Source organism: Varanus komodoensis, unplaced genomic scaffold, assembly GCF_004798865.1.
Source record: "Varanus komodoensis strain SLA01 unplaced genomic scaffold, ASM479886v1 scaffold13_1, whole genome shotgun sequence".
In the NCBI taxonomy this organism is placed as follows: Eukaryota; Metazoa; Chordata; class Lepidosauria; order Squamata; family Varanidae; genus Varanus; species Varanus komodoensis.
In genome coordinates this window covers 9,956,320-9,970,019 of record NW_025335408.1, presented here as the reverse complement: position 1 = coordinate 9,970,019, position 13,700 = coordinate 9,956,320, and the positions used below count along the sequence as shown (strand labels likewise).

General features: G+C 39.4%; 1 protein-coding gene across 1 annotated transcript in view; it reads right to left on the bottom strand.

Annotated features, from left to right (window-relative positions):
- The window catches only part of CFTR (CF transmembrane conductance regulator), an 82,939-nt gene that overhangs the window by 47,866 nt on the left and 21,373 nt on the right, over nt 1-13,700 (bottom strand). Inside the window, exons 4-9 of the mRNA XM_044422927.1 lie at nt 13,159-13,374; nt 11,988-12,077; nt 10,377-10,540; nt 7,695-7,820; nt 4,175-4,421; nt 677-769 (exon numbers count right to left, since the gene is read on the bottom strand). Of these exons, the coding sequence (XP_044278862.1) occupies nt 677-769; nt 4,175-4,421; nt 7,695-7,820; nt 10,377-10,540; nt 11,988-12,077; nt 13,159-13,374 (936 nt within the window). The remainder of the gene's footprint in view (nt 1-676; nt 770-4,174; nt 4,422-7,694; nt 7,821-10,376; nt 10,541-11,987; nt 12,078-13,158; nt 13,375-13,700) is intronic.

The window sequence follows — 13,700 nt, the reverse complement described above, 5'->3', positions numbered from 1 at the left end:
TTTGCAAGACTTAAACAGGAAATAATCAAGTCTTGACTTAAACATCCCTGTATAAGCCAATAACATGCGGTAAGTAACAAGTTCTGGCATTCATCCTGCAAACACTCTCTTCTGTTAATACAGTGTACCTTGGCTCATGAACTTAATCCATTCCAGAACTCTGGTCGTAACCCAAAATGGTCATGAGCCAAGTCAAATTTTGGCATGAGGTTCAATGTAAATAAGGTTAATCCGTTCTGTAACTATTTTTTTTTAATCACAAAAATTTGAAGCGGGCATGCTGGAGGGAAGGCGGGCATGATCGCAATCATCTCCCAACACGGAGTTTGCGACCTGGGGCAAAATTTTTCAGAAATTTCTATTCGTGACCCCTGAGGCGTTTGTGAGCTGACGTACCACTGTACTGGTTCTTTTGATACATTGATATTTTCTATACAACCAGGTCAACAAGCTTGTTTCTGTATAGACGTATATGCCTTAAACAGATGTGTGAAATGAAGAAATTTGTTGGGTGAAGCTTTAAAATTAATGGAAGGCTACCTTCACTTGCTGAATATCATTTCGTATCTAGTAAATAAAGGTACAGGGAAAAAAAAGCTGAGGGTTTAATAATGGATAGTCCATAAGAAAGGAAAAGTCAAGAACTCAGCCAAATTAATCAAAATTACAGTATTACCTCATCCCAGAAGGCTGTTACTTTATCCAGTTCAAGCCCCGTGGTTGTCAAGTTATATTCCAGTGTTTTATATTCTTCTTTTTGCAAGAAATCCTGTAAATTTAATCATGATCATTTTTAAAAGCACAAAATACATACAACCAGGGCTTTTTTTGTCATAGAACACACCAGAACGGCATTCTGGCACCGGTTTTTGACGGATTTTTCCAATGAAGTGATTTTGAATCGCCTGCGGATTTCTTGTGTGTCAGCGCTGATTGTGAGGGCGCTGCTTGGCTTGGGACACTGCTCGGCTTGGGATTGGCATGTGTGGTCGCGCGCCGAGTGCTTATTGCCGGCAGCGACCATTATGTGAGTTCCGGCACCTCTTTTTTTTTTTACAAAAAAAGCACTGCATACAACATAGAGTGCTAAATTCTGGCCATGAAATGTTTCATATTTATGCTTTTAAACTAAATTTTAGCAACAAACTGTAGCTTTTTCTCATTGCCCTTGTAAAGGGTGTTTTGTTGCCATGGTTTATGCCAGCACAATGCCATTAGTGCTCCAGCTGGAGCACAACTGAATATTTCCCTCCCCTGGAGGCAGTTTCTAACAAAAGATGCCAGCCTGAATGTGAGGTGGAAATGTCAACAAGTGCAGAGAATAGCACTGGGTGAGTGTGCCTTGACCCCATGGCCACTGAACGTGGGTACTGCAGGGGTCCATCTTGTCCTCAGTGTTATTTAATATCCAGAGAATGCCACTGGGAGTGACCAGCAGGGGCTTGGGGGCAAGATGTCACCAGCTCTGTTTCTCTGTGACATCTGAATCAGGAGAGGTCAAACACACTTTCTAAACTGGTGGCTGGAAGCAGACATGGCTCGGATGAGGCCAATAATCTAAAGTTGAGCCCCAGTAAGGTCATTTCCAGGTCCAGGGACTGTTTACTCAATCTGGATGGGTTGCAGTCCCTCTGAAGCAGCAGATGTATAGTTTGGAGGCACTCCTGGATCCACCTCTACCACTGGAGGCCCAGGTGGCCGCAAAGGTCCCAAGTCCCAATTATCCACTTCAGTTGCCATGTCAATAGGAATACCTAGCCATGGTGATGCATGTACTGGTACCTTCCTGATAAAACTAGTGCAATGTGCTTAAGTAGGGCCGTGTCTCTCCTTCCTTCAAAAGCTCAAGCCAATGGATAAAGCAGCAGCCAGAATGCTCCCTGGGACACTCAGCAATGCTCACACAGTATCCCTGTTAAGACCTGCTGGCTGCATATTAGCTACTGAGCCATGCACCAGGTTATGGTATTGCCATACAAAGGGTCCAGGATATCTAGCAGACCTCCTTCCCTTATGTATACCCAGCTGATATTTACGATTGTCAGAGTACCCCTTGCTGGCCATTCTAATATTAACAAAATCTACCATGTGATGCCTCAGCAGCAGGAATTCTTAGTAGTGTTGCCCACTCTTTGGAATACCCTCCCCCTTTGCATTTAGGACACAGAATGCTTCCTGAAAACACACTTGTTCACCTAGCCTTTTTCTAGTTTGCAATATAAATTAATTCTGCTGCCTCATTTTCTACTTCTTATCTATTGCTTGTATTCATATAGCTGAAATAGCTTTAATAATTTACTTAAATTGTACTAAAATAGTTTTTTGTTTGTTTATCCTGTTTATATCCTGTCCTTTTTCCTGCAAGGAACCCAAGGCAACTTATAGTATGCTCCCTCTTCATATTATCCTCACAGTAGCCCTGCAAGGTATGTTAGACTGAGTGATCATGACTGGCCCAAAGACACCAAGGGAGCCAAATGGGAACTAGAACCCAGATCTCCTGAGTCCTAGTGAAACACTCTATCCACTACATCACACTGGCTCTCATGTGCTTTTATATGTGAGCCTTCCTCTCCAAGGGAAGGCCAGAGGGAAGCAACAAGGAAGATGGACTTCTCAGGGGCGTGCCCCCAATTAGGGAATGTTCTCCCCTCTGAGGCCCACCTAGCACCAATACTGACACCTTTGTGACATTCCCTCTGCTCCCAAACATTTGATGGGGCATGATGGCACACACCAGCTGTTTAAAGGGGGCTAGTTTGTAAGGAAATTATTTTATTTGTTGAAACCATTTTAAATTCTGTATATTGGAATTGTATGCTGCATTTTACTGTATTTGTATTTGTATTGTGGCCCATTTTTCTTTTTGTACTTACGGATAGGAACTGCTGTAAACCACTCAGAGATCTTCAATTACTGGGTGGTATAGAAGTGAATTAAAGAGTACAACTAAGAGTAAGAACAGAATAAAAAAATAACCACCTCAAAAGTGCACATATGAATCAGTCAGAAGTCATTCTTTGTTCTTGACTGATTAACACTATCCATTCTAAATCTCTACCTATATTTGAAAAGATTACTAACTAGAAATAATGCTAGCTAACAATGTAGATCTGGTCTTTGGAATGTGAACGTCACCACATTAGCTCAGAATCAATTCAAATGTGCAGTTAGCATTGTCTAGTCCTTTCCTGTGATTGAATTCATGTTGTTTGCATGGAACTTCCCTCATTAGCACACTTGTGTCTAAAGCTTACACATAGGGAAATGTGGCTAGGCTAGGAAATGTCTTTGTGATACGCATATTTCTCATGCAACAAATGAAGGAAGGTAGAAGTAGCGATTTCTCCCTCTTCCTCTCCCCCACCCCATGCACATTAAGGATTTTAATTGGAATCTATGGAAGGGCAATTTTGTACACTCTCTATAGGGCTGGCCTACCTTCCTTCCCCCCTGCAAAAAAAAAAGTTTCTCCTGATCCATTCCTGACATGCTTCCCAATTCATCCTTTTTTGCCTCTGTGAACATCAAAGCTCTGATGGTTTGAAGATTGGATTATGTGTGGCCTGAGGAGACATTCAGAACCAAGAATGGTCTTCTTTCTCTTTCTCCATGGAGCACTAGCTCCAGTCTGTCTTAACTGCTACAGACGTGCGGGCTCTTTATTGTGATATTGCATTATAAAGACAGAAAATGGTCACATCCAAGGGTCACAAGATAAGCAAAGTGGCAATGGGTACACCCAGCCTAAGTGGACCAGCATAGGTCACTTTCCCACTGAGATCTCTCATTGTGATTCCACTGTTCACTTTTTTCCTTTTTTGCATGGAATTTATCCAAGAAGTCAGCAGTGTTAACTGAGGACTGCTTCCTGACCAAACAATGTGGATTTTGGATGCCATTCTCTAACCCCTTTCCCAAAAGTAAATCTCATTTAATCTCAACAGGCTGCCTCAGAAATGGTTGAGTTACTGCAGCTGAAGTGACAGCAACGACCTCAGACAACTTGCATTTTCTCCAGAGCAACAGTAAAGAAAAACATTAAAACTGGTTCTACAAATAGCAGTTAATGAAGTGCAATAAAATACTCTATTTGCGGTGATAAACTGGCAAGATAATATACTACAAAGGATTAGTTTATATTCCTGAGGAGAACTGGATTCATGGACTATACCTGTATTTTGTTTATTGCTCCAAGAGAGTCATACCACGTCTGCACAGCCCAGGGAAACTGCCTAGTGACGGTCATTCGTAGAACGATGCAGAATGAGATAGTGGTAAATATTTTTCTGAGAATAATCCCATGAATCAGGGCATACGGAAGCACAGCCAAAAACACCACAAAAAATCCAGAGAAGAAGAAGGCTGAGCTATTGAAATATCTCACATAAGCAGCTTTTTGGGTCAGCTTCAGTTCAGTTCTGTCAAAATGAAAAGCAAAAAGTTGTTATATCTGGTGTCATCCTGAACTGGGAAATAACGAGGGCTATAAGGAAATACTTGGAAAACAAAGATAGCTCAGAATGTGGGTCACACATACAAAACTGCAGTTATATGGTGTCCCTTCCCATTTTGTTCTCACAACAACCTTGTTTGGTGGGTTATACTAAGAAATCATTCCAGTGGGCTCAGAGTTAATAATTTTAAATATAAGTCCAAAACTCCAATAAAAACCACATTATTGTTTAAAATGTTTTCTGTTGAAAGTATGATATAGATTTTGAGACAAGGAATAGTATCAAACTGTACTCTGAGGCTAACATTATTTATTTATCTATTAGATTGATATTCCTTTTTTTTTCTTTACAAAGAACTCAGAGTGGCTTACATCATTCTCCTCCTCCTGCTCTCAATATTATCCTCACAACAACAACTGTGTGAGGTAGATTGGGCTAAGAGTCTGTGACTGGCCCAAAGGCAACCAATTGGCTAGAACCCAGCTCACCCGAATCCCAGTCCTGCGCTCTTAACCACTACACCCCACTGGCTCAGAGTGCTGATTATGTTGTGCTAAAGTAAACAAATTCTAGCATGCATTTGTTACATGAAGAAGGGGTTGGCTTATGCAGGAAAGGCTGATGAGTCCTATCTCCATGGATCTCCTTATCCATTGCACCTTTTGAGCTTCATAAGAGCTGTCCAGAGTGCTCTGCACTGCTGTGCCCATATGAGGGTGGTGTTCAGCACCATGGATAGCTCATCTGCAGCTTAGCATAAAGGCTGCAATAGGTAAGGAGCCTATTGCAGTCAACATGAGTCACCTGCCCCTCCTGGAGCTGATGCAAACACAAATGTCATTACACTGGGACTTAGCTGGGTGCTAATCAAGCAGGAGCCCTGAAACTATAGGACTTGTAGCAACTGTGTTTACATCTGGGTGACATCAGTATGACAGCTTTGTCATTGCATGTGCTTTGAATAGAAAGGCTAGGAATACAAGAAAATGCCATAGGTCAGAGAGTTTTTCGATAGAATCCATACAATTCTTTTCTCCACCAATATTTATTTATTTATTTGGGAATCTTATATGCCGCCCCATTCGCATAAGCAATATGGATCTGGTTGTGGTTAAGGAAAGCCTAACCTTACACTTTGTACAAAGTGCCTAGGATGAAAGATGGGAAGGTTCCCTGTTCTTCTGTTTCTTTTTCTTGCAAGTGATTATACTTTTTCTCTAATATGGTTTTGAAAAGAGCTGAGACTTCCAGACGTCAGACTAACTACTGTTCAAATAATCAAGTTAGGAATTTTTATTAGTTATCTCCTCAGATTGCTTCTACAGAGAGGTCAGCAAGGTGCATAAATACAGAAATCATACCAAACTGGATAAGCAAAGGACAAAGGAATGAAAAAAAGAAACTCAGAGCTAAGTTGTGTAAAGCAAAAGCAAACAAAAATGCCCTTAGGCACACGCTGAGGGGAAAAGGGCTCACAGAGGCACCGTGCCTGTGGACAGCTCTCCAGGTCTGTGAAACTGCTCCGTCCAAATGCAGATGTTATCTGCAACACTGGGAAATTATAAAGTTCCTTATCAACATTACTCCAGACTGAAAGAAGCCTCCATACAGCAGTGTGATAAAGTCATAGGAGTGGGGTGATCTTTGGAGCACACTTTACCCTAGTGGAACACTATAGTATAGGTTAATCATTCAGTGAATATATATCACCAAGGTGGTACTGGGAAAAGGAGCTCTTTTTTCCTGACAGTTCTATGGTATTCAAATGCTTTGACATGCAATAGGATGAGAAAGTTACAGAAATAAGTGTTTGATCACACCAATCAAACTCAGTGTTGACAGTTGGAACATAATGCGCAACACTTTCCAGATAGTCTAAGTTTTATTGGATGGTAACAAGAGGAAATGTTGTGTCAATTACAGAATATATATGCAAAAGGTAGGATTCCAAATTAACAGATTCCTGTTCAAAATTGCACAGTTCTCTTTTTCTTCATTATATCACCTGAAGATTGACAATGTTTTGGGCTGAATATGTATTATTTCTTCTTTCCTACCATATTCTTGACTTTTGTACCTCAGCTTATACTTTTGAGGAACACAGTAACCTTCAGTTCCTTCAGTTTTGGGCAGCCTGACTCTAATACAGTATAACTTTTTCCAGTTTCTAGACATGAAGATTTCCATCTAAATCCTCACTGAAATGTTGCAACATTAAATACACCTGTTATTATTTGTACACAGTGGGCCAAGTATGTAGCCTATAAGATATTTCTCTAAAACAAAATATAATGGCACACCTGCACTACAGTCAGATGTATTACCAAACACAAAAATATTTATACAGGAAATCATATCGTAACCATAGAATATTTAAGGAAGTGAATAACAAAACATTCTGGAATGAAAAACTATGTTGGTGGCATAGTTATTATTCATTTCTGTGTAAGACTGATTATTCATTTCTGTGTAAGACTGGCATCTTGGAATTTGAAATATTTTTCCTCTCCTACCAGATGGTAATGACCAAACTTCGAACTTAAAATGAACGAAGTAATATTCAAAACATACTTTCTAGATACTGTGTCCAAATCTTCCACACATCCTGCCAACCACAGCAAATGGGGGTTGGAAACAGGGTTATACACAGTTGCCTCATTTATCTCACTAGTTTGCTCTATCTGAACATCATATTTTAAAAACATGATATTCCTCCTATTAAAGTTTATAAATGTACCTTTCAACAATACTTTAAATGCAGATCTGACTTATCACGAGTAGCCTGCACGTGTAGTTCATGGACATGTGAATGGTCTGTCTAAATATGTCCCATATGTGCAGGTCACAGTGAAGTGGCTGATCCCGGGATACAAATGTGGGAATCAACCATGCAACTGAAACCTGTAAGATGTTATATCTATGCAGATGGGCCATTCTTGGATACATGGCCAGGGACACATAATAGGCCAGACTAGCACTTAAAAGTATGATCCAAAATGGTTCAGCTATCTTTTTATTCATTTGGTATTAAAACATAAGAAGAAAGGGGATGGAGTAGCCAAGAACCAGAAAAGCCCCAGTATTTTTATTATATAAAGATAGGGCTGCAATCATGTATTTAGTTTATTTTATTAAATTATTTTTTTAAAAATTCCAAATCAGACTTTTCAGTACCAAATATATTCATGGAGATAAGGATTATGTGAAAAATCTTGGATGGTGAATACATATACTTACTGTCGCAGGCTTTCAATCATATTTTCCATTGCATTCTCCCAACAATAAGCCTTGACTGATTGTATATTTTCAATCATTTCTGAGGTGATCACAAGTCTCTCATTGATCTTTCCAGCTCTTTGATCTCTGTAAGACAAATAATCCTAGTTGGGTTTTATATTCAGGATCAGCCTTATTCACGTATTGCTGCAGTTGCATGGATACTTAAGGTTGCTTTCAATGAATGCGTTCCAGTTCAAAAGCTCCAAATGCAACTGGGCAGCTCTATGTTAGACAGGGCACAGTGACATTACATAAGTTTTGGTACAGCACAGTATCGATTTAAGTTCTGTTCTGACCTAATCATGCTGCAGCACCAATCCAAGAACAGTGCTGTGACTCCTGCCCCTGACATCTTGTGGCTTCCCAGTCGCATTTTGATGCCCATATCTTGACCATCAAGGGGCAGGTCTGTGGATGTCAGCCTCTAAGTACATAGATTGTGCACACAAGCTGGAACCCCCGACCCTGTGTAGTTCAGCCTTGAATGGAAGCCTAAATGCATGGGCTTCCCTACTGCAGACTTACACAATCTCTGCATGATTTTGGGGGCAGAGTGGGAGAAATTGTGTGCTGCTAGGTGGGAGCACCCACTCAGCCCCAGTGTCCCTTAACTGCAATAAAGGAATAGCACTTGTGGCAGGGAATGCTCTGGCACTGATCAATTGAACTAGCATGATGGTGTCTTGTGGAAAAAAAATATTGTCCATAGATTTCTTTAAGGAATGGCAAAGTTTTCCAGTTACTTTGAGGTTTGGAGTGCTGACAATTACTGGCTGAGAAGCCCAGAAGGCATGAAGTTGCTGTTTTGGATTCTGGATCTACTGGTTTTTATGACTTGGTTTTTCCATATGAGGCATTTATTGTGTGCTCATTGTTCCTTACTCATGCTGGTTTATGGGTTCTTTAGGCAATACCATGACTTTCCAGATTTACTTTGGTTTGTGAACAGCACATTCAATGAGAATCTTTCCCGTTTTTTTTTTTTATCAGCAGGGTATTCTTTCTGATTGCAAAAGAAAGCCCTGTTTCCACAACTGGGTGCTTTTCCCCACTTAGCCACAATGCTGACTAGATCTTTACCTACTTCATATGGATGTTGTGAGGATAAAATGGTAGGAAGAGCCTTGTAAGCTATCTTTGGTTGCATGGAAGAGGAGAAAAGGGTAGGATGGAAATGTAATGTAATGGAGTGTTAATATACCACAGTGCAGCACGGTGTAATCCCGAATTCTATTGCCACCGTAATATTGTAACTTAGAAACCTCCAGGGGGAGTGAGGAGCAAAGGAGTGCATTTCACACAATTAAATATGAGTGAAGCATGTCACCAAATGTTATTACTCTTTAACTTGGTGACTGTAATGCTCACCTTAAAATTGATGCAAGGATTATGGCAAAAAGCAACAATACCTTAGCAGCAGCAAAGCAGTTGGCTGAGTTAACGGGGATTTGGAAGAAGGACTGGATCCTTTCACATATTTGATATTATTGGACACATAACTGGTCTAATCTGCTTTGGGAATAACCATACAATTTTATCGCATTTTAGGAAAATGGATGAATTAGCAAAGTACAATGGCAAATCAAACCAGAGACGGGGTCTGATTTGAATTAACCAAACAATGACTTGGATATAGGAATGTAGTCATGTATAAAAGGATAAATGTAAATTCTAGAGAACATTCTAAGATAAACTAGGAACTTTATTTATGTATTTTATTTATTTTCCAATTTATATCCTGCCCTTTTCCTACAAAGGGCTCAAGGCAGCTTACATCATTGTCCTCTTCCATCTTATCCCCACAACAACAACCCTGTGAGGTAGGTTGGGCTGAGAGTCTGTGACTGGCCCAAAGTCACCCAGTTGGCTCCATGGCTGAGCGGGGAATAGAACCCAGATCGCCTGAGTCCCAGTCCCATGCTCTTAACCACTACACCACACTAGCTCTCCAACTTAGAATTTATAGTTTCGCTAGAAACAGGATAAATCCACCCCCGCCCTTTTTTTGCTCAGTTCCTCTTCCAAACCTTCCACTTAAGCTTTTTTTTTTTTTTTTAAGCTTAAGTAGATTCACATTCAGCACTGTCCCCTCAGTGCAGCTGAGCTGAATGGATTGCACTGATAAAAAAGTAGTGTATAAATGGGCAACAGAAAAATAAATAATAAACTTCTGTAAATAGAAAAGGGTGATTTTACAAAAACTCAGAGTATGATCATGCCAAACTTGGGGAAATTTCCCAAACTACATTTGAAACATATCAATAATACCAACATCTTTCAGATTTTCAATTTTTCAAAATTTCAAGAATTACAAAATTCCTAGCATTACTGTTAGTTCTCTCCAAAATTAGGAAATATGTTTATATTCAGAATATAATTGTATAATATGCTATAAGAATAGCATGTGATATAATAACGTGTGTGTGTGTTGATTTTCAAAAACTCTCTAGTAAATTCTTACACTATTCAATAATTGGTGGTGTATGGAAATTGTGTAATACTTCAAGCAACAGGACAATTCTTTTAGTAAATAGTTGTTGCAAGCATCTAGTTATTCACAGCTTTTAATCAACAAGTTTAATTGACTTTTAATTCCACAATCTTAGTTGTTAAAAGAAATTTCCATAATTGTTTTGTCACCTGTATTTCATCATCCTGCGTCCTAGCCACGACTGGAAAAGGGCAACAAGAATTAGGAAACCAAGTCCGGAAAATGCTGAGGCCTGCAACATCTCCCAGAGAAGCCCCATCAGCAGCACTACTTGCAAAGGTGCAATCCACACAAAATGAGCCAAGGCTAGACCCTGTGTGGGGAAATCAGCGCAAATATGCAGTCAGCTAAGTTTAAAAAGAAATATGAAATCAGGCAGGCAAGAGGCACAGATAGTTCCCAACTTTTTACTCCCCACATTCCTCTACATTCCTATCACCATTTCCCATCACCCTATCCATCAACAAGAGAGCTGCTTCTAGCAGATGCTGGACCAGACTTACTCTTCTGAATCTGATCCTACTCTCCGTTCATCTGAATTAAGCAAAGTCCTCAGATTTTAGGAAGATGAAGGGAGACTTCTGAAGCCATAATTTTTCAGCAGAGCTGGAAGTTTTAAAAACACCTCCTCTCATCAAATCCATTAATTCAACATTCTATTCTAGCTTTCTTCCAAGAAGCTCTAGATGGCAAACATGGCCTCCACATCCATATTGTCCACTTGAGTTGAGCTAAGCTGAGACACAGTGAATGGCCCCAAATCACCCAGTGTCAGAATGACCACTTTCTGGGGAGTGGAAGCTGAACAGAAAACAGTCCTTCAGGAGGGCATTGCAGGGATTAGATTCCTCTCCTTAGTCACATTGTGCTGCTGAGGAGTGAAGAGAGAGTGAACACATCTCTGTCCGCTCCTCCCAGAAGTGGGAGAGCATTGACACTGTTAGCAGTTGGAAGCCGTCGAAAACTTCCCAGGGCCACCTACCCCCTCGCATCCAAGCACTTAACCCTTTTTGAGCAGAATTCTCAGGAAGGTGAGCAGGTATTATTTCCACTGCCACCCCATTCTCAGAACTGCACACTGATTGTATGATAAATTATGTTGGACTTGGGCTGGAGCAGACAGCAGGGAACCCTGTCATACAGGAAAAAATATGCTGCTTAAATGGGAATTGGATAGAAATATAACATACCAGGTTGAGAGGATCCTCTCCTCCTGGAAGCCTTAGCAGGCTCACAAGGACAATGCCTTACTTTCAGCAATAATTTAACAACTGCAAATCAAGTGCAAAACTTGCAGAGCTAGGAGTCCATATAGTGGTTATTCCAACAGTTAATTAGCAGTACACCACCAGATAAGTCCTTTATCATGCTAGAACTGATGTTATGCTGAGAATGGTGCATGCCCAAGGAGATAAATGTGCAGAACTAGTTATTACTTATTTTTCACTACTCTAAGAATTTCTTAATTGTTTGAGAAGTTGCCTTAAATAATGGGACTGGTAGAACAGAAATGTTTTAAACAGCCTAGAGCCAGTGTCTGAGATAAAAAGCAAGCAATGTGTGACTAATACCTCTGTGTTAATATTCCTAATGCTCTGTTACTTCTTTTCCTATTTGCAATTAGTTCAAGGCAAACATTTCATATAATGATTAGTTGCAGCTAGTTAACTTTGCCATTGGTGATGCTAAGCATTTTGAATTGGTTTGGAATCTGTAAATACCCACTCTCTTTAAAAGAAATTATATTAGCACCAACATACTTCATCAAATTTGTTCAGATTGTTTGAAAGGAGGCTAACGAGTTGTCCAGTACTTATTTTATCTAGAACTCTGCTCGACAATTTTAAGGTCTGTAAAACAAAACCAAAAAACAAAAACAAAAACCTTCATCAACCAATCAGATTAAATACTGCAAACAGAAATTAAAATGTTCAATAGTTATTATCAGGTAGAGGTGAGTAAAGACAGTGAAATTGTACCCATTATTTTTGAATTTAGAAAAATATTCGTTAATTGAGTAATTGTGTGCGTGCTTGTTCTTTCATAAGTCTCTCATATATGTTATAAGATTTCAGTCTAAACTATTACTCTCAGCTTTTCTATGAACATTACATTGCTTTAAAAAGAATGACAATTTCAGTGCATCTATTTCCAGTTACACCCATAGGTGCTGCACCATATATGAAAACTGGTGCTGATTTAGGTGTAACAGCTCAGTTATTTGGCTTGTAAAGTCTGAATGTCAACCTCACAAACATCTTCTTACTATCCTTGCCTCATTCAATTTCCTCCATATTTTCATTTTCAGGTAAACCCTAACCTGGTGCTGGAGGCGCCACAAGATTCCTGGTTGAGACCAAACTTTTCCAAACATGAACAGAGGGTGTGTGAAGGTGGGAGGAGGGAATCAGAGCATGCAAGAAAAGACGGATCCAAGGATAGCCAAATTATTGTTAATATTAATTTCATGTAATTAAAATAGTCTATGTTTCTGGTTTTAATAGTAACATTAGTATACAAAACAAAAATCTCAGATGTGAAACAAAATGTAAAAATCCTTTGGGGGAAAAAAACATAGTAACAGAATCTCAAATGTATGTTCCACCAGCAAAGGATGATTTGCAGGCCAAATTCACATCTAGTTTGAGCTCAATGCCCCATTATCTATCTCTGTACTTCTTTTACACTCAGGGTCCACAAACCACTGTACAATAAATAATAAAAAGAACAATATCTAAAAAACAAACAATAAAGCAGCGTATTAAAAGCACAAACTAAATCTTAAAAAGAAGCCATACAGCCACATGTTTAAGACCAAATTATGCACCTTTACAAGAACTTCACTATTTTATGGAGGCGCTTTTATGATAAAAAGTCCCCTATAGCTTTAATTGCACTTGAACTACATTGAAACAAAATTAAAGATCTTACCTTTTTATAAATTAAGCTAAACATGGCTATCCTTATTTGCATTCCAATATGATGGAGGCCAAATATAGCTGGGTGGAGAAGCAACATCCGTACAATGAAGAGAAGGCAGAGTCCAATGGCTAGATAGTAAGCAATTGATCGTTCCAGTTCATTGGAAGGATCATAGGAAGCAATTATTCTCCCAAGTAAAAGGGGCTGCACAGATTTTGTAACTTCCTGTGGGAAGCAGCAAAAATAAAATACTTATGTCAGTTCCATCCATTAACATTTTAAATATATTGACAGATATATATACACATTTTTAATTTGAACATTTCAGACAAGGCTCTAGTTTCTGATTGACAAATACATGGAACTCCTTAAGCCAAACCCTTTGTTCCCACCTGCCATGTCCACAGTAACAGTGATCATACATTAATTCTTCTTGGGTTACAGGGTCATTGGTTATAATCTTCAGGGCTTTATACTTCTTTCTATATATAGTTTTGAAGTATACATCAAGAGCCAATCTAAAGAAGACTCACATTATGAAAAAGTTTGGA